The 21,039-nt window shown below is 39.7% G+C and overlaps 1 protein-coding gene across 2 annotated transcripts in view; it reads left to right on the top strand.

Moving 5' to 3' along the window:
* MBP (myelin basic protein) overlaps positions 1-21,039 on the top strand; it is an 831,359-nt gene that overhangs the window by 214,947 nt on the left and 595,373 nt on the right. For both annotated transcript variants that reach the window (XM_069218837.1, XM_069218836.1), the window contains exon 2: positions 18,855-18,931. In XM_069218837.1, coding sequence (XP_069074938.1) covers positions 18,881-18,931 — 51 coding nt within the window. In that variant the 5' untranslated portion in view covers positions 18,855-18,880. The remainder of the gene's footprint in view (positions 1-18,854; positions 18,932-21,039) is intronic.

Here is a 21,039-nt window from a genome sequence, read left to right as displayed (position 1 = left end):
TCAGTGGAGGGCGGAATGATTCCATTGAAGATGATGTTACTTTCTCTCAATAAATACTTTCACCATAGTTTATTCTATAATTTCTTGAGTTATGTGGGCCTGTAGTTAATGAGTCAGTGGAAGATCTGCTGGCCTCTGCTGTCAAGGACTACTCTTTTGTTGCTTCTGCACTGTACCTTCAGAGATTATTGATCCTAGTCTTGCAACTTCATATGATAATTTTTACGTAGTTAAGAAGGAGGGCAAGATAACTAGGAAAATGTTTTTATGTAAATTCCAACACCCTAAGTGTTTTACGAAAATGAAATGGAAGACTGGAGTTTGTTAACATATCATCTGGCTGGTTTTCTGAACGTTCTGACAAATTTAGAAATGGCAATATTTTCCCCTTTTATGAACTGCAGTGGAAAATCTTGCAAGACCATTACTTCCTGTGAGATAAATAAGTGTTTTTTTGTTTTAGTCTGTTATTGATTGTGGAACACTTTAAATTTTTCCTATCTCCAAACTGACCATCTGTAGGAGTTGGGAGAACCTTTTCTTTGATGCAATTTTATTACAAAGGGGCAAGGAAAAACTCAGAGTATGATTTGTGCCAAAAAGAAGATTATATGAGATATCATGGTCGGGGTATATGACTGGGCCAGAGGAAATGCTGGTGCTCTGGTGAGAAAAAATGGGTGTGAAAATATCTTTGGTGGATTGGCATCTGCTTAACAAGGTGATTCATAAATTTCTTAATAAGGGGTGATTTGCGGCAGTTTTAATTTTACTACATGCTCATAGTTTATTGAACTCCAGCCAGAGATATGAGAGCCTTCCCATATTCTGACGATATGTGCCTCATGTGTGGAAATTGTCTGGGTGATGGAGACCATACTCTTTTTACTTGCTAAAGAATTTGTGCATTTTGTAAAGTGATTACCTTAGAGCAGTGGTTCTTAACATTTTGACTATTGTGGATCCCCCACTTAATCATTACTGGAATCCCCTCACTAAATAATTTATGGAAGCCAGGGGCCCCCAATGAGTTATTACTTGAAGCGAGGGCCTAAGCAGTTTCAATGATTTGAGCTGCAAAACAATACAACAAATACAGGCACAAGCATTCATCAAAGGAGTTTATGAATGATGAAATATGTTATTTAATTCACAAACAAATATAATAAATCAACATTTTAATAAGAGGGTTGGAGCTTTTCTAAATTCAGTTGAAGCCACTCAGAGTCCATATTTTATTCTGTTTCATTCACTTCTTCTTCAGAGCACACTAATATAATTTTTAGCCTCCAATTTCAAATTCCTTCACATTTACAGAATGTTTTAAAATGTTCAATTTCACATTGGGTTTCTTTATTTATACATCCTTTTTAAATCCGTAAATGATATTTAATTTTCTAAGCAGTCACGGACCCCCTGAGTAGGCTTCACACACTCCTGCAGGTCCCTGAACCACAGGTTAAGATCCACTGCTCTAGAGTTTTATCAGACATTGGAATGTGGTCTTGTGCAATGAGGAAGGAAGATGGGAGCTACTAGTGTTAACTTTCACTCATCAAAGTTGGAAGAAATTGTAGAATTTACATTGAAGATAAACATTAGCAAAATTAGTAGTTCTGGCTTTTGTGAGGGGAAATGTTTGGTGATATTTGGGTAATTTTGTATGCTTTGTCCCAAACTACCTTAGAAAGAAAATCCCATAATGAAGCACCATTTTGGACCACAACAATATGGAAGCTGGGAGTGGGACCAGTATGATGGCACAGACTACATTGACAAAGTTAGGATGTGCTTCAAAACGATGTGTTATGACAAGCAGTCATTAGAAAACATTTGTTGTGTGTGTGGTGAACTTCAAAGGTATTTATTTAGTAATAGATACTTTAGACAAAGGGCCAGTATGTCCTTTGGGACTTTAAGAAAGTGTTTGCTCTCACATATCTTTATTTTGGTGAACAAAAAATAAATCCTTGAATCCAACAACATCTTAGCATGATGTTATAGTAAAACAAATGAATTCACAAGTGAGATTGCTGTTAAAATCATACTGTAAATCAGCCAGACTCTGATCAGAGAAAAGTTTAGGCTTATTCATTAAGACCAGGAGTGCAGGAATCACCAACCTCAACAGAGCTCCCTTCATGAGTAACTGTCCAAGGAAGGTCCTCAACTCTGACACCCATAACATAGAACATATCATAAAACATCTTCCCCCTAACAACAATTATATAAATAAATAAATAAAAACATAATATGAGTAATATTCAACAAGAATATAGCAAATACATTACAACATACTACAATTAAATTAATATTTACAATATTCATCAGTAAAATTGCACATTCATGAAAAGCCCTTACCAGGCTCCAATTTTTAATTTTTTTTCCAATCTGGACATATTCCAAACATCTTCAGAGTCAACAACAACATTTTTCTAGACCTTACAAATGATAAAAGATTCCATGAATGTAAATGTACTCTTCATAGAGAATGAAAACAGAAAGAACCAGGGCACTCCAAATGATAAGTCCAGAATATGCAAGAATCCAAAAGGTTTTAATTCCTTGTGTTGGAAAAAGTAAGCACATCAATTTTCAGAGACAGCCAAGTAAGCACATAAATTTTGAGAGACAGCCAACATGTGTTTCGTCCAACTGGACTTTTTTAAGGCATATAGCTCGATGAGATACTGAGTCCAAAAGGATGTCTCCATTCAGGAGAAAATCGTAGGTCCTGTATGATGAAACGACTGTATAAGCCAAACATCCGAAGTGTTGAGAATTGTACGTGGCAGGGCCCTGATAAGCCCAAACTTCTGTCCTTCTTCAACGGTCCAGAGAGGCAGGAAAAACAATTATTTCGGATGTTTTGCTTATACAGCCGTTTCATCATACAGGACCTACGAAAGCAGCAACACTCTCTTCAGACCAATCAAACGTACTATTTTGTTTTTAGTAAATTCCTTAAAGGCAAAGAGAGCATGACAAAATTGGGTATGAATTTGGCACAGAATTCCACTGACCCCCAAGAAGGATCTGGCCTGATCCTTATTGGTAGGTAATGGTGCTTCTATGATGCTCCTAGTCAACTCAGTTTTAGTACGTATTCCTTTCCTCAGAAATTGTGTGACCAGGGTAATTGACCAATGGTACTCTGACATTTTTCCTTTACTCAAAGTGATGCCATAATACTGCATCTTATTCAAAACCAACCTTAAAATGTTATCGTGCTCAGAAGTCCTTTCCTGATACAAAAATCTTATCTTGGAATACTAGTACCCCAGGTATTCCCTTTAAAATCTTCAAACTCACTCTCTGGAAACTGTTGATGCTAAACCAAATGGCATGCAGAGGAATCGATAAGCACCCAGTGTTGTCACAAAGAAAGTTCCATGTTCTGAATCATCATGCAAGGGAATTTGATGGTAAGCTGAAGTCCATGCCACTAAAAACCTTAGCCTCCCCCAAAGTAGCAAGCGTCTCTGAAATGCTGGGAAGGGGTTGGTGATCTACCAATATATACCTATCTAAGTGTCTCTTGTCAATACATATCCATACTTTTGTCACGAAAACCTACAGGAGCAAGCCTCTCTGAAGCCTCTAATTCTTTGATAACATTGGCATCCAAACGTTTCTTGAGCACCTCCTGTAGTGGACCTAACATTAAATTAGGACCCTTCCTTATCTTGCGAACTGATGAAATTACATTGGCTTTAAGAGTGATTTTATGTTCAAACCTTTCAACAACCCAAGAGTGTCACTAAAAACCTGTGGGTACTCATGAACAATGTTGCCATTGTCACAAGTCTATGTTAATAACATTATTTTTTCCAAGAATTTGGACATGATCCCCCATATCCCCTCGGTGCAGCCAATCTCAAGATTGTCTCAATTTTTAGTGATGTAAACTTTTACCATTGTCTCTCCATCTCAAAACTGGATCCTTGTTACAGTGTATCCCATCACATCAGTTTTTCCCCCGTCAACAACATTATTGATATCAGGTGGTTGTAAAGTAATATTATCTTCTCCAAGTAGCCTCTCCCATTTCGTTTAACCCATCATAGTGTATTGTAAGCCTGACTCAACATATTTGTTTATTTTTGTCATCCTATTGTGATTTCACACTCAGACATGACAATTGGATCACTAACCACTGTGCCTTCATCCTAAACACTCACAACTATGCTTTTTCACTGCCCAATGTAGAAACCCCTTGCATTTTAGGACTTCTACAAAGTCTGGCATGGCGACCTTTCTTGCCACACCTCCTACATGTCGCTGACCTTGCAAAACAACCTGGACTGTTTGATAAATGACCTTCACTGCGACATCTAAAACACTTCATCTTATTTACTTTGTTATCTTTCTTGTCGTTACTCAACCATCATCCCACTCCCGGATCATCTACATGCTGTACATTCCTTTAACAGACTTCTCTAACTTTCCTAGATTCACCCAAATCATTCATAACTGCGTATCAGCAATCTTCCCATCCCTCTTCTCACGCACCTATATAGTAGTATTCTCCATTCCTTCAGTGATTGCTATAGCCTGTTTTCAAATCTGGATTTTTTGTCGAAAGCTTCTCTTGCATTTTGGGGTTATTGGTCCATCACACGAGTTGATCTCTGATCAATGAATCAGAAAGTGACTCAAACTCACATGTGCGAGCTAGTGTTTTTAAAGAAGCCACATAGCTCCTAATTCCCGCCATTTCAACTTGGACCCTAACGAAAAATATGTATCTCCCTAAAACCACATTAATGTGAGACCCAAAATGCAACACAGCTCCCTTCATCAGTAACAGCCAACCCTAAATAGAACCTTCCTTTAATGACCTAGAAAAGTTATAAAGGTCCAGATATAGGAAGGTTCTCAACTCTGACACTCATAACTTAAGAACAGATCATACCAATTGCCTTTTTAGTAGGACAGAACTAAAGCCATAAATCAGCAACTAAAATGTTGTTGTGTCATTAAAGTAACTATAGGAAAGGACCCACACAGTAGGTCTCAATTACAGGCTATATGTCAAGTCCCACCAGCGGTCTAAAAGGATTTCTTGATGTCCAATGACCAAAACCTAATGTGACCATGAATGTGAAAATGTAACCAGAAACAAAACACTTTCCAGACTACTAAAGCTGCATATTCCTAAACCCAAGAGAAAGTGCTTGGATAATTGTGGAATTTCCTATTATGTGTCTTTCAATGTCCAGTAACGTTATTATTCCAGATGATGAAGGTGTTCTTCATTGAATCTTAATTTAGATTTGTTTTTCTGATGGAGTTAACTTCTGTATTTCAAACCTCATGCTATGTGGTGAATGATGAGGGCCTGTTTAGCTTTTGTCATCTTTAGATGGGTGCAGTTATTTGAGTATTTTCTTGGGAGATATTTGCTTGGCCAAGCAACACATCCTTTCACGCAGGGTCTTGTGTTATGACCTCTCCCTTTATAAAACATATGCCTGTCAACTCCTGCATACAAAGTATTGTTTGTTTAAAATAAGGGTCTCCCTAAAATGAGCATAAGGCATGGTGTCACTTGGGAGCAATGTGAAATAAAACATATGCCTGTCAACTCCTGCAAATAAAGTATTGTTTGTTTAAAATAAGGGTCTCCCTAAAATGAGCATAAGGCATAGTGTCACTTGAGAGCAATGTGAAATTGTTGAAGTTATTTCTGGTTAAAATCATATTTGTTATAACAAAATAATTGTACATTTGAAATGATAACACTGAGATGACAGATCTATGGTTAGTTGGCATAGTTTGAACTAGGCCTCATATAGGCATTGGCTCTATGTCCGTTTTTAGAATAGCCATGTTTTTATTATGTTTTAATTTCTCATTGACACAACACACACCAAAATGCTTACTGATGTTAATTTGTTTCTCTCAAAGGTCTCTTCCTACCTTATTCACTGTGGATTAATTCACGTATGTGAATTTCTTTTTTTATATAACAAGAATTATACTATTGCTTTGATAGCATTAGGTCAGGGTGGAGTTTATTATTTTTCACTTAAGGTGATAGTTCTAGGAAGGTGGCATTATGTGGCGTTGTATTCATTTTGTATTTTGGTTCATAAAGATCTGATACATTTGCTCACCCTATGCTGACTGTGTGATTTACATTGGTTCCCATTGTGAATGTGTCTATAAAAAGGTACGACTTTGAGGCCCTTTCCCTGAGGATGCTGCTGGAATTCCTATTGATTTACTGCATATTCCATACTTATTCTACTTACCAGATTTTGCTCATGCTGCATCTATTTTAAATGCTGCAGGGCTTTATGGCAAATTAATTCCTGTGTCTGCAGACTTCATTTTGCTGACCTTAGGATTCTGCGTGTTTTACCACTTCTGACCAGTGCTAAAGTGGCATATTAGCACTTGAGGGTCCTGCATGTCAGTCGCCTCAAGCCCCACTTTGAGAGATCTGAGTTGACCATGCTCCTAGTCACAGATGATGGGGTGGAAGAGGAGAGTGAACCTCCCCCCAACCTCCTTTCCTCTAAGAAGCAGGATGGCTCAGTGGATTGTGTCAGCCTCTCCCTTGTCCCTAGAACATCAGAGGTGCTTGCTCCAGTGGAACTGATGCATCCTGTGCTGCCGGAGCAGAACTGAGGCATCATTGGTGCTGCATGGAGCAGAATGGATGCATCACCACTCCTGCGTGGTTCAGAACCAACTCATCATCACTGTTGCATGGAGTAGAACCGATGCATTGCCTTCAGAACCACCACTTTGCAATGCTTTTCCTGACACCAGTTCCTTCTCAGCAGAGACACCAGACCTCCTCAATGCAGCTTTCCCACTCATCGGAACCAATGCGTTGCCTCGACTTTGCCACACATCTTTGACACCGGTCTTCGCATCGCAAGCCCCATTAACAAGATCCTCTATGTTGATGCAACTGGATCTCGCACCACAGCCTCACTGACGCATCGCCTTGGCTGTGGAATGCATCTTCATTTCAGATCCACACAATGCTCTGCAACCAGGATTTAAGGTATTTTGGGTCAATGGTCCTAGCTGGGTCCCTGTGGCTGGCCTATGCTCCAACACAATCGGCCTGAACTTTTGGCTTTGTCCTGGTCCAGCACTACCAGATTGCAGTTTAGTCTATTAAAAAATAATAACTCAAGTTAGACGTATTGGATTTTTGCCATTTTGGTTTTGTGTTATTAAATGAAGTTCAGGTTAGAATTTTTCTAACTTGGTGTGGAGTGCTTTTAGTGTGTTTACTGTTTGAAGAGTTGCCCTAATACTTTACTTATTGCTTTCCAGTTAAGCCTGACTCCTCTGTGCTAAACTACCAGAGGGTGAGGACGGGTTAATTTGAGGTTTGCGTGTGCCTTACCCTGACAAGAATTTTGATTGCTGTTTGACCAGGGCTCACACCCCAGTCAGCCTGATTTTGAGACTAACTATATTTTTCACTTCTGTATTGCACCTTAATATTTTTAATAAACATTAATGGTTTCTAACCTACTGATTTCAAACCTCTTTGATTCTCAGGGTCTTATTAATTGATTGCTTTTTGAAATGCCGTTTTAAATCTTGCCGTTAGGGGAACATTTTGTCATCTATTCTCAAGGACAACACCGTCCCTGATCCTGCATAGTGATTTTCTCTCTATTTTATCAGATTAGCTGAGATAGTGTCAACAACATGAAGCCAGCTGGTATGCATAACTGTTGGTAGTGCAGCTGTAGTTTGCCAGGTAGTATAAATAAAATGTATTATATATAAATAACTAAGGGCCAGATGTAGCAAAGGTTTTTACCCGTTCTGTGTCTATGGGAAAAAGTGTTCGTACATATGGCCCTAAGTTGTTTGAAGAACTATGCTGAACATAGGCTTGAATTGCTGTAGGGTCATATCAGCCTTTCAATCTTCTGAGGTCAAATGCAATCAATGTTAATTTGGATAGTAGAAACAGTTATGCACAGCGTGTCCTAATCCTGTGCAGTGTGTGGTGTGCAAAATATAAATGATTATTATCATATCATATCTTCAGTCTCTAATCTTAGCTTGAGCCTCCATGTGAGTACACCCATGTACGTATCTGCTGTTTCACTTTTCACTTTTTTGTAACACAGAGTTTATTGTATTTTGTGTATTATGGTGAGCTACGGTCACTAAGCATGATTGTAAAGCCTAGAAATAGTGGAGATCTAGTTGAGCTGGTGTACATGAGATACTGTAAAGCGTTACGACAAGAAACAGAATGGTTAAGTAGGGAAACTGTGTAAGGGCATCCATTTTAAGAGGGATGGATGTGTAGTTGACAACTAGCCCAGTCATGTCCCATACATCTGTCTTGACATGTTAGCAAAGAGCCCTCTCGATTCTGGAAGTTGTCGTTTTGCTTTTAGTGTTCTAAGAACTGTGAGCCTTCTTGTGACAGCTTCCCAATGCCGTTGATTGAAACAAACAGTTAAGTTAATAATGTTTTCCTGAATATAGGAAATTATTAGAAATTATACAGAACGCAAGGAATTAATTTGAAACGCTGTGGACTGTACTTGGTTGTTTTAGCATTTGTATAGTGTCACATAGCCTCGACAAAGCATCGATAAATTTTCAGTGGCCAGGTAAAGTGACCGCTGTCATGCTTGGTTGTTTGAGGGTTAAGTTTACTGTGTAGCCTATTTGGGAAATGCGTTGGTGTTGTACTTATGGATTGGGGGTGCTCCTGTTTTGTTGTCATACAGTTCTGTCATTGCTTATACATGGCGTGAAGCAAAGAGCAGTGAGGGACACATTGCCATATATTACTGGCGCATACCATACTAGAATTATGGATTCCAGGTTCCTGAGGTTGTAGCTTTCCAGTACCTAAAGTAAAACACTTCAAGGATCAGGCACGCATGCCCAAGTGTGTTTGTCAATCAGATTCAAAGAAGTGGAAGGCCACTGAGTCTGTGGGCAAGGGTGCCAGCCGATGTTTTGTCTTTGTCATATTTAGTGGTTTTTTGGCATGCTCCTGATTTTGAGTACCTGCCTTTCTGAAAGTTAACTTATTTTACACAAATAGAAATTTGAAGCAGAACGGTAGAACACAAAACTTGTTCAAACGTTTTTCCATAACATCAACTCTCAAACACAAAAGTAATTGTAATTCTGTTTGGAGTGGCTCATGCAATTATAATATATTCTGTGAATAGGGCTTGTCTAAGTCGTGTAATGAAAATGCATATTTGAAAGCTGATAATCTTTAAAAAAAACACAGGTGACAACATTGCATTAACTGAAGCAGACACTGAGTGAGTGTCTTCCAGCGTCGAGCATTCATTTCACAGATAAAGTGCATTTTTTCTGAAATAAACCTTTATGTGTTCATTGAAGGGCACCCGATGGCTTAAGAATGAACTTACTGTATCAAGAACAGAGAGGGTGGAAAAAGCTTCCATGTAACAGACGTTTCCTTGAAAGATTTACAGCATATTTTAAAAATAACAATGGCCTTGTAAAACTGTTTTACAAGTATTTTCTTGCAGGTGCGCAGCCCTGTATTTCCTCTCATACAATGTTGAATGTCATCACATAATTCATAATTAAACTTGGTTTCTAAACAGGAGACCTAACTTTTATTTTTTCAATTTTAGTTAATTAGTTGCATTTGCATAGCTCGCCTGATACTTACGGATAAGGAGCATGGAAAATCGGATTTACCTTTTCTGTTACTTGGGGCCGGGTGTATTAACAGCGAAGTCGCAAATAGAGGTTGCAGTTTGCGCACTGACAGTTTGCGACCTCTCTGTAATTTTGCGATGGGGCCTATGTTCTGGTAGCTTGCATTGGGAAATCTCCTGTCCCAGGAGTTACAAAATTACGTGCTCAATGAATATTAATTAGTCAGTTCGCTATTTTCGACGTCCTGTGATTGGTTCCAAATACAGAGATGATGGCAAGGAACAGCAGACCACCATTCCTGAGTTTGCCTTCCCAAACATTTTCTTTACTTAAAGTAGCCCGTGTTTATCACAGGAACTGGTGAAACCTATATAAAACTTCCCATTTCGGAAGACAACAGAAAAAGCAAGCAATGGTTCCCAGGCTGCGCCCCAGAGGCCAGCCAACACTGATTCCCAAAGAGGAAACTGTCCAAAGGGACAGGCTCCCCTATAACATTCTGTTATCACCTCCTTTAGTGAGTTGCCAACTTTTCAATACATCTCATAGTGATAAACAATGAGTAAGTGTTCCTTTCATGGCCGCTCCTAATTTCAAATTGGAATGAGTTGCCAATCCCGCCCCCTTTGTAATTCAGAAAATCTTTTCCAAATCACAAAAAGTGTTTAGTACATTATAAATATTAGGTTGTGGCCATAAACCATGAGCTGCTGCAAAATTGCTAGGTTTGGGATTGCAAAATGCCTTTGTACTTCAGGCTTTCAGGGCCTTATTTAGAGTTTGGTGAATGTCCTGTCCCTCCTATTTAAATGCTCCATACACTCTAAATAGGGTAGAGACGACGACCACCATTTTTTATCAATTGCCTCACATCAGCCAAACTCTAAATAATGCCCTTAGAGTGATCAGTAAGTTACACAAGATTCACCTAAATTTGGTGAAGGAAAAGTTCAGTTGTAAAAATGGAGAGGAATGAGCAGAAAATTAATGTTGAAAGTGAATAAAGTGGCAAACTCATTATTTCTTAGAACAAGAATGATTTTAAAATTGCTATTTACAGTGATGATAATTCTTCAGTGACAACTGCCTGATATTTTTAGTTTAGAGCTGTGCTACTTTGGGGCATGGTTAGACATCAAAGCTAATCCCACTGAAGTTTAATAAATGTTATGTAACATGAAGATGTTCAGACAACATTGTTGTTCAAAGAACATGTTATTAAACAACCTATCTCAATTGCTTTCTTCCATTACATGTGGTGGCCAGCAGTGAGTAAAAATATATGTTCCTTTGTTCATTACCCTCAATGTGGTACATGGTTAACCTCAAAGTCTACTAAGGTTGGTAAGAGGTTTTTTGGTATCCTATGTAAAATTACCTGTTGGCTTCACCATGATCTCACTCTTCTTTCGGCCAGGAGGTATTTGTTTTTAACCAAGCCAGGTCAGTTCCCTGCTGTTCCTAATGTTTTGAAAGATGTTTTCCATGCACAAATTTCCCTTTCAGCTCACTTCAGGCAGTGTTTCTTCTCTATTTATCAATATTATTTTCAATGATTAAGAATACCAAAAGTGATATCTTAGAGAGTTGGGGTTGTTTGCAGAATAATTGACACAAGGAAAGAGCCAATGTGGCATTAGAATACTTGCTATGCTACCTCAGGGCCAAGGGTGTGATTTAATAAACGTAATAAATTGCCTTTCTCTTAGTTCTATTACTCTAAATATTTCCATGCACAGTATACATGAAACTTTGATATGGCACTTGTTTGTTATGGCATGCCTGGTGTCAGTAGTAAAATACCTCATTGTGTGTTTGCATTTTTTGCATACAGATTGAGGGCATAATATTCAAGAAATGCAAAATGTGTTGCTTGTTGCAGTTCTTCACTAGGCTAGTGAGTAGGTTTCACAGTTTGTTGACAAAAACAAATTATACATTGCACAAGATGAGGGGACATATTTGCGTTAAAATGCAATTGTCCTCTTCACATTTCAGTACTGTATTAGAACTCTACTGGTTCGTGTAGGACAAGCTCTACAAATTACCTCTTCACCACCAATCGCATATTGTACATATTTTAGATTAGAATTGTATGATGCATTGCTTGGCAGAAAACGTTTGTCAAAAAGTCATCTTGTTCAAGGTCTAACCCTGGTCCTTCTGCATTATTAGCTACCCAGACTCATTCCACATCCACAATATCCCACTCATCAACTATTGCCAACCCCTTTTCTGCACCAACACATAGTGCTAAAATATGTTTTCTTCCGCATGACTGAATGTGACATATCAGCATTTTCTTTGAGATGGCATCTGAGTCAGATCAACTGCATTTTGCCGAATTTTATATTTTACTACCCTCTACTTTTCTTTGATGTCTGCTACATGAGTTCTGTTTACATTCAGTACTTTTATGGGTCTACTTTAGTTGTAGTGTAGGATTACACTCTGGTAGGAGTTGATTTCTTCTGTGTCTACTTTATTTAATTTCAATCATCATAAAAGGCCACTGCATTCCAAGCAACACTCAACTATCCTTTCTATCAGTTGTGTCTACCTGCATGTTTTTCAAATTAAATGAGTTTGAGTTACTTGCACTATCAGCATGTACTGCTGTCCTCCAGCTTCCTACATCACTTCTTAAAGGTTTACTTCTTTCCTCCACCTGCTCCGTTCGCACCCTTTAATTTGCCACCCTGCGCAGACTGTGATAAGAAAGTTTCAATGATTTGAATAAAACAATTAATAACATTATATCATGGACCGGAATGTCAATGAATTTTATTTGACTGTGTATGCCTTTAAATTGTGTATTATCAGTTCAAATTTGTGTGATTAATATTTTAGCCAGACCAAGGGCCTCTTAACGAGTATGGTGGTCGTTGGACCGCCAGACTGTTGGTTACAGGCAGACTGCCAAACTCCAGGCAGTCCAACCGCCACATTACAACCCTGGCAGGGAAACCCACCAGGGGACCACCATCCCCACCGGGAAAATGGGTCCCGATGGGCTGATCACCCCAAAAACTTTCCTGACCCCCACTAGGTAGTTATTGTTAGAATCATGTTTCCATAGAAAAAACATTTTTTGACTTGCCTATATCTTTGGCACCATTTGCCAAATCTTCACAAACCTTTCCCAAAAACGACTACAGCCCAGACTGTTCGATGGAATTACACCAAATTTGGCAGAAAACTTGATTTTGTTCCGCAATTGTGCTTTTAGTTATTTGATGTACATCCATTCAGTAGTTTTTTTAGATATTAAAGGAAAAATAAATGTGTATATCTAGGGCCACCCATCCTTCCCAATGACGTTGCAAATAATATGAATTTGTGCAGAGAGCTGCAGAGCTCTGATTGGCTGCCAACACTTCAAATCAGAAAGTGTTGGCAGCCATCCTGGGACTCAGCTTCAGCCGAGTCCCAGCATAAAAGTGAAAAAAAGAAAAGATGCCAGGGTAGGGACACTCTTAGCTCTTGTGCTGGCGTCCCAGAGGGACCCCTCCAGGGCAAAAAAGCACTTCTAAAAAACATTTTGCTGCAAATTCACAACATCATTGCAAATTAATTCCAACAATTTCTTTAAAAAACAAGCGCAGGCTCCCGCACTTATTTTTATTGAAGCCCCTGGGTAGGCCAGGTCCCGGGGGCATGTAAAAAATAAGGAGGGGGCGCATGGGCCACCCCCACCGAGCTTGCTGAAGCCCCAAGGACTGCCACCTCCCGGGGCAATTATTACATCAAATGTGAGTGCCTGTGTGGCCCCCAAGATCCCCAGGGACTGCCACTTCCCCAGGGCTTCAATGACATTGAATGTGAGGGCCTGCACAGCACCCCGCAGACCAGGGGACAGCCACTTCTCCAGGGCTCTAATCAAAATGAATGCGGGGTGGGGCACACGCCCACCCTGCCGCAGCCCCAGGGACATACACCCCGCTGGGACAGCTCCTGCTATGTTCTAGGGTGCACACACCCAAGACATGGCTGTTTCCCTTTGCTTGGTGAAAGCTGACAACTCCAGCCAAACAAAAGCAAATGAACTCAGCTTTCTGCAAGTGAGACGTGTCAAACAGCTCTCCCTTGCAGAAAGCGATTTTTTTCATCTGTTTCTCTGCTCACAAATATGCTATTTAAAGCAGCTCCCTGCTTGTGGGAGCAATGCTAGCTTCTGTTAGGACTGCTGGGGCCTTGAGGCTCCCCTGTGGTCCTGTCACACTCTCTCTTCCATCCCAGGGAGATTGTTATTGCAATGGTCACTCCATGCAAATGCCTTCAGAGCATCAAACTAGCAAGATGTTTGGCACAAATTTTACACTTACCTTTTGATGTACAGCAGACAAGGGTCACTTTTGGCCTAATGGTAAAGCTCTTGGGCTGCCAGAAGGTTGAAGGTTCAAATCCTAGTATCTAATGCCAGTGTGTTGGTTTATTTTTAGTGTTTTGACTGTTAAACATTTCTAGTGATAGAACAATTACGTTTTTACATGTGCACTGAAGATTAAGGGTTGCAGTCTAGGTGAGGCTGTGGTGATTTCCTGCTTTAGTTTCTTTTGAACTATAAATATTTAAGTTACATACTGAAAGATGATCTCATTCTTTTTAATTGGCAAAAACATTTTTATTCTTAACTTATCTGGAAATATTTCATTCTAAGTACATCATTCATCAAAGCCTATAAATACTCTATCTCTCTGTCTCTCAATCTCTCTCTGTGAAATCTTTCTCTAAATCGCTCTCTCTCTCACTCAGTCTCTCACTCTCTCTCTCTCTCTCTCTTTCTCTCTGGATTATGTGGTTAGGGGCTTTGGCCACAGAGACTCACCAGAGGCCAGGCACTGCTGCCAAACCCACCGCACATGGGCGAAGGCTGTGCGCAACGCAATCTTGGGTGGTTATAGGGGGGTAGCCACAGGCCAGGCCCTGCAACCAACTGCTGCCTCAGGTGGTGGTGATTGGATTAATGTATAGTAATAGAAATTCGGGAGCATTGCCAGAGGGTAGGTTCAACAGCTCAGACGGTTTGCTACACTATAGCAACAGCAGCAGTCCTAGGCGTGTGCTTTCCCAAGGAGCCACATCTCACAATTGGGGATGGGCGACCTGCATTTTTTATTTTGACCAGACACACAGTTTGCTGAAAGTAAGTGACTGTTCCTTAGTTCGTAGACTAGGGTGTTTTATTAGTATTTACATTTCTGGTTATAGGAGAAGTTGCATTTTGGTCCTGATGCAGCGTCAATGGATCATGCTGGACCACCAGACGCGAAACATGTTGACCCTTGATTAGAGGTTCTATGATATTTTCTGACCTCTCATTTTTTCTGAAAGTAACTGAGCATGACCACCCATACCTTACTTTCATTTGTTTTTAATCTTGGCCTATATCTCATACTAGCTGAATAAACTGGTGATGTTACTTGAGGTTTAGAAGCAATTTTAGCTATTTTCTTCTCTCCTGATTATTTAGTGTCTGCAGATAGGTATTGGCCACAAAATAGCCGATTACGGTAGTCACTATAAAAGAACTCTGGCAAAGAGCCCCCTTCTGGGGAGCTCGTCAGACATTGCAGCGCCGGTCTGACGTGGAGCATTCCCAATGATGATGCAAGACATCCATTGGGATGTGTGAGGGCTCTTGTGCCTAAAGAGTCAGGTTTCCCTGCTTCTCTATCCTGGAACAGTGTACTCTATTGGTCTTTTATTAGTAAAAGAAATTCACTGAAAAAAAACAAGATTCTGGGTCAGCTATAGTTAGGAAATAGAATTTTTAAAAACATAGAAATTAAACTTAAAAAACAAAGGTTACTGAGACGTTATAGTTAGGTTCATATTTTAAATGTACAAAACCATAGAAATTCACCTGTTCTAGTTAGTTATATCAAGTAACTATAACTTGTGCTTTAAGGTGACTATAACTCACACCCTCGCCATGCACTGCTAATTATCCAACAAATTACAGCACTCATGACATCGTTGATGCTATCAATGATAATATCACTGTAATATTTGCAGTAAACATTTTAACAAAAAACTTGTTTCCTTGGCGGGGTTGTGAGTTATAGTTACCTTAGGGCACCAGTTAGTTACTTGAGAGAACTATAACTATAACCGGTGAATTTCTAAAGTTCTGTACATTTAAAATCTGGGCCTAACTACAACCTTCCTGTAACCTTCAGTTTATTAAGGATGTATATATATATATATTCATTATTTCCTATTTCTGTCATTACTTTCTATAGCAGTGTATTGCAATATCTGCTGTGAGTGGCCATGTGTTGTCCTTGACTCCTTGACTTATTCTAAATCTTCTCTGCAATACCTCTACCGCTGTTTTGTCACTTTTTGTCACGACTCATGTGCTGCTTACGCCTGGAATCTGCAGATCGAGTGGCGTGGGTCTTGAATGTTCGGCTTTGGCCCAGAAAGGGGCGACTCCTTCTGGTAGCCACGGTGCTGTAGGCAATGGAAACGCCAAGAACAGACCGTGACCTTCAGAAACAGCGCCAGAGGGAAAAAAACCCTGAAAAGGGGAAAAAACCTCCAAACAGATAGATTCCTGAAACAGGAACAAAAGAACAGGAATCAACAGAGGCAAAATATAGGTAATACACGGAATAGACAAGATCCAGCACAGAAAGGCTAAGAAACAGGAGCGAAGACACCATCTAAACAGAAAGTGTTGCAGCGCAAGGAAAGAAAGAAACACATCCCTTAAATACCACTAAACAGGAAACGACCAACAGGAAGTAAAAGGACACCATCTTAGATAGGGAAAAGTACATAGAACAGAATAGACTAGGAACCATAGAGAATAGGGAACAAGGAATGCTGGGAAGAAAAAGGTAACATGGGAAGGGGGAAAAAACATAAAGGAAGGTACAACCAGATGTCCCAGAAAAAGAAGAAAAAAAAAGAACAGGTAAGTGGGCTAAGGACGCACGAAAAACGTGGTGCACAGAAACAGAGCGAGGCCCCATGCCCAATCTGGGGCCTCGCAAAGCACACAATAGACTGGGGGCGCGCCGCGTCCTGCAGACGCGTTGTGCGGCCCAAGCCGAATGTTCAGCTCGCGCCGCAGCACGCGGCGCAACACTTTTAGGGCGTTAGAAACTTTTAAAATGTCATTTGGGAACCTCAACTGGCTTATTTTTGGGGTGTCGGTGTTTTTAGTTGCTTTTCTCTAAATCTCTCCATTTTATAGTGGATATTCCCTCATTTTACCCTCACTCCCCCTGGCCTCTCCCACATTTACTTAGCAAAGTTAGATGTTCTGACATATCTCTATAGAAAAGAGAGGAGAGGTGGAGATGGAAATCTCCCCATTTAGGTCTGTGAATTGCATTTTGTAGTAAGTAGTATGACTGTTGTACATCCCTCTATATTACAAAATGCAGCTTAGGAATTGGGCCCTTCCTGTCAACAAATGCACTTAATATCACTGTCGGTACAGCTGACATTTTGTAGCATCAATACACATTATTTGTTCTTCAACTTCAAGCATAGTCAATGATTGGAGCTGCGGTCACTGCTGTCACATTTCTTCTCATTTAGGTGTGTTTTGCTGAACACGTTAGGAGTGATCAGAGACAGACGAGAGACCATGTTATCCAGGAATGAATAAGTACAGGAGAGATTGTTCTGAAATCGGAATTGTGTACCTTCATTTGTGTCTGGCGAAGTCGGAATACAGAAACCTGGAACTTAGTGATCCAAGTCCCTGGAAAAGAGGTTGCTAATCTGGTTATACAATGGAAGAGATTGGGCAAAAGGAGTTATTTAGAGAGAACATTTTGGTGAATGAATAAGAGACATTTGATGAAAAATAGGTATTTCAAAAAGGATATTTTTGCATAGACATGTTGAGAATTAATGACAAACTCACGTCTTTGGTGAAGGTGTTGATACCTATCCGGGTATCTGGGCGTATACATTATGTAAATATGTCTCACAAAATTTACAGTGCTTAATAAACTCAGTTTTCATCAGTGATGTTTGCATTATAACTAGTTAACCTAACAGGGCACCTTATGTTGGTAAGCATTCCTGGTGATGCTCGCAATTTAAATATTTACTGGAGCTGGAGAGAAATACCTTCATATTGTACACCACTATTTCCCAGTGGGCTTGAAACCAGCATCCATTTACCCTGTCATTAGCGTTGGGGCAGCTGAAATTGTTTTCTTTCACCAATTCTTTCTTTATCATTGGCTCCCAATTGTGGAAATTCTACACTTTAATGGTGTGAATCTGTAATTCTCTAGCATTTTTATTGTTCATCAATATGTTTCGCAGGAATACAGCTGTGATGCAGTTGTGTAGAAGTGGTTCCTACTCAGATCAGACACAAAAAGTCACAAGTCAGTATAAACCTAATTTTAGAAATGTATGGCCCTTTCCCTTTCTGCCACGATGTAGGTACTGCTACCACCAAGCTAACAGCACTTCCAACTACAGAATGGGTGTTGGTTATGGGTATGGGGGTCTTGCTGGCGTGAGTTTTCCTACGGTAGTAGCAACTTCTATTACAGCCAGTCGTTGGATGTGGGCTAATTTTCATGGGTTCATCCCCATGCAAATCAGGCCATGACCCCTGTCATTTCTGGCAATAAATGATGTCTTACACCCCCTCCTGGTAATCTGACCATGTCTGTCCAGTGGCCACTGACCTGCTTAGTGGAAATATTTATGCCATGCAGAGGGGAACACTGAAAATTCATATGCCCCACAGACCCGCAGATAGGTAGAGGAGGGAGCCACAGAGGGTCTATCCCTTTAGAGGGAGGAAAAAAACACCCACTAGGAATCCCACCCACTCTTGGGAGATATTTTCCCCAGCGGGCACAGGATGGTGAAAAACATAAGTCTATGTACTCACCTTTCCATGCTTTCTACTTAAAACAAGACTATCAAAGAGTTTATTTCTAACTTATCTATTCACCACGTCGAACATATTGCATGATTGTCTATCATATTGGATGCTTGTGATAAATTTACATGTTGACACCTGCTTCACAATATCTGCTAAAAGTAAAGTTTCCATTTTCATGAAGTAGATATATTTGTTTCATGTCTGATATTTAGGTGTGGTTTCCACCTTATCATTGTGTATTTTTCAGTTGGCGGCACACAAAAATAGATTTTAACTTGATATTGTTCTCCAGAGGTTGATCGTTAACTTTCTGTGTTTTCATTTGTAGGTTCTGAAGTTCTTCATCGTTTCACCATGGGAAACCATGTAGGAAAACGAGATCACATCGCTGAGAATCCAGTCAAGGTACTGTTGGAAAACCACTGTGGAACGTTTTTCTTTTGCCTGCTATTTAATCACTAGGTTTCAAAATTTCAATCTAAAATGCAATCCATCTAAATGAGCCGCATGTGTCAAGCTCTTGCCATCATACATGGAAATATTATCATGGTTGTGCCTGTGTGTCTCGGAGGTCTTTAATTTTTCTTGAGTTTTAGTTCGAAATCAAAACAAAGAGATCTTGGTCATAAAAGGAACCATGAGTAACACTGTTCTCTCAGTCAACAGTTTTGGTAATGAGGAGTAGCAACTGGATGGCCTATTAAAAAGGAGGAGCTACGCCTTGTGTAGCCTAAATAGAGTAGTTGGATGTGGCGGGGTACAGAATTTACCTCAGATAATTTAAGAAATTAAAATAATAAGGCATTACAGTAAAATAAGAAATGGTACATTTCCTTATAGGTGTAGCACAGGTTTTGCCGTCCATATGTTAAATAAAACACTATGATGGATTTCAAATCTCTTTTGCGCACACGTTTCTCAAGTTATAGAACAGACTGGTTCATTGTTTATATCGCTACATGTTCAATTGTTAGTTACATGTTGTTTTTTACTCATGTAATTCAAAAATACAGGTTTGAGGTTTCCATATTCATGGATTTATTTCAAGAAAGCAGTGAACTGTTATACTTTTAATCCACATGTACTTTACTCACAATCATTTCCCTCAAATGATTGATAGTGAATTTTTAAGATGTGCCGCAAAATGAGCAAGAACTTCCTGTACAGTGAGCATATGATTGTGATTGTTGTAAAAATAACAATCCAATAGTCATTTCAGTAAGCATGAAATCACCTCCCAATAAAACTAAAGAAATGCTCCTCACATTAAGCATGACAGGATAAAAGTGCTCATAAAAAAACATTAAAAGTAGTGGCCAAGTAAATATCAGACTGTCTCCAAAATGAAGGTGAGATTGAGTCTAACATCTTCATGATATTTCCCCCAAACAAGCACCAGATTGTTCCTAATAAGGCATGATTATCCTGAGACGTCTATAATCTCTCCCAAATAAGGGTGATATTGCTCCCAAAAAGCATCATACAGCCTAATTATACATGTGTGGGTTCTATAAAATATGTCACTGGTAGCAGTGAGATGTGTGCCTGTTGGCTGTACTGTGCAAGAAAGTGAAGTTTAGCTTGTGTTGGAGTAATCCCCCTGTGGCACAGGGACGGGTCAGTGTACCGACAGTGGTCATATGAACAGCTAGCCCTAAACATTGCCTGTTGTTGTTTACATTTCTTCAGTGTGATTGAAAGAGGGACTGGAAGTGATCAGGTGAATGCAGCCATTTTGTTCTTTGAAATCTGATGACAGGATCATGAAGAATACGATGAGGACTTCCTGATGTTGTGCTAGTAGTATTACCGATGCATGATGCAACAAGGCTCCTTATGCGAGAGCAAGGAGCTGTTGCTCCTAATCTTGACATACTGCTTTCTTCATTAAGTCAATTTTCAGCCGTGCAAGACAGCCATGAGACCAGGGTGAGCTAGTGAAGGCAGTAAAGAACTTTACACTTTAAGTGACCTTGCCTTCTCCTTTGTCGTGACATTGTTTTAATTCGGCATTCTTTGTAATTTCTCAACATCCTTGCTCCTGCATTTGCATAAATGTTCGTGGTTTATCACTATACAGTCTTATCCCGATTTTCCAAGGCTAACCAAGGAAATTAATATTGTCATTTTATGCTATATTGTACAGTAGACCTCTCCATACTTATGCATATTCTGAAGCAGCCTGTTCGTTTTTTACTTGGTTTTGAATCAAAGATGGCACATTAATGCAAGTCAAAGAGATGCCCTTTAGCTGTACCCATTGTTATGCTATATATATCGAGTATCCACACGGTCCTTGTCAAGAACATTTTCTGGGCAAAGGTAAGGCAGTTTTAGGTTCTATTTAATCCTTGTTTTAAAAAATTGCCAGCGTGTACTAAAATGGGTGTTGTCTTTGTACCATGTAGAGTTACCAGGGGGTTTGACCTTGATGTACCTGTTCTCTATTATTTTTATGTTCCCTTTGGCTGAGATCTCGAGAGTATTGGTGAGCAGTGTCAGTTGTATATGGA

Source organism: Pleurodeles waltl, chromosome 2_1, assembly GCF_031143425.1.
Source record: "Pleurodeles waltl isolate 20211129_DDA chromosome 2_1, aPleWal1.hap1.20221129, whole genome shotgun sequence".
Classification (NCBI taxonomy): Eukaryota; Metazoa; Chordata; class Amphibia; order Caudata; family Salamandridae; genus Pleurodeles; species Pleurodeles waltl.
The sequence above is the reverse complement of the archived record's forward strand: the minus strand, read 5'-3'. Positions and strand labels throughout refer to the sequence as shown.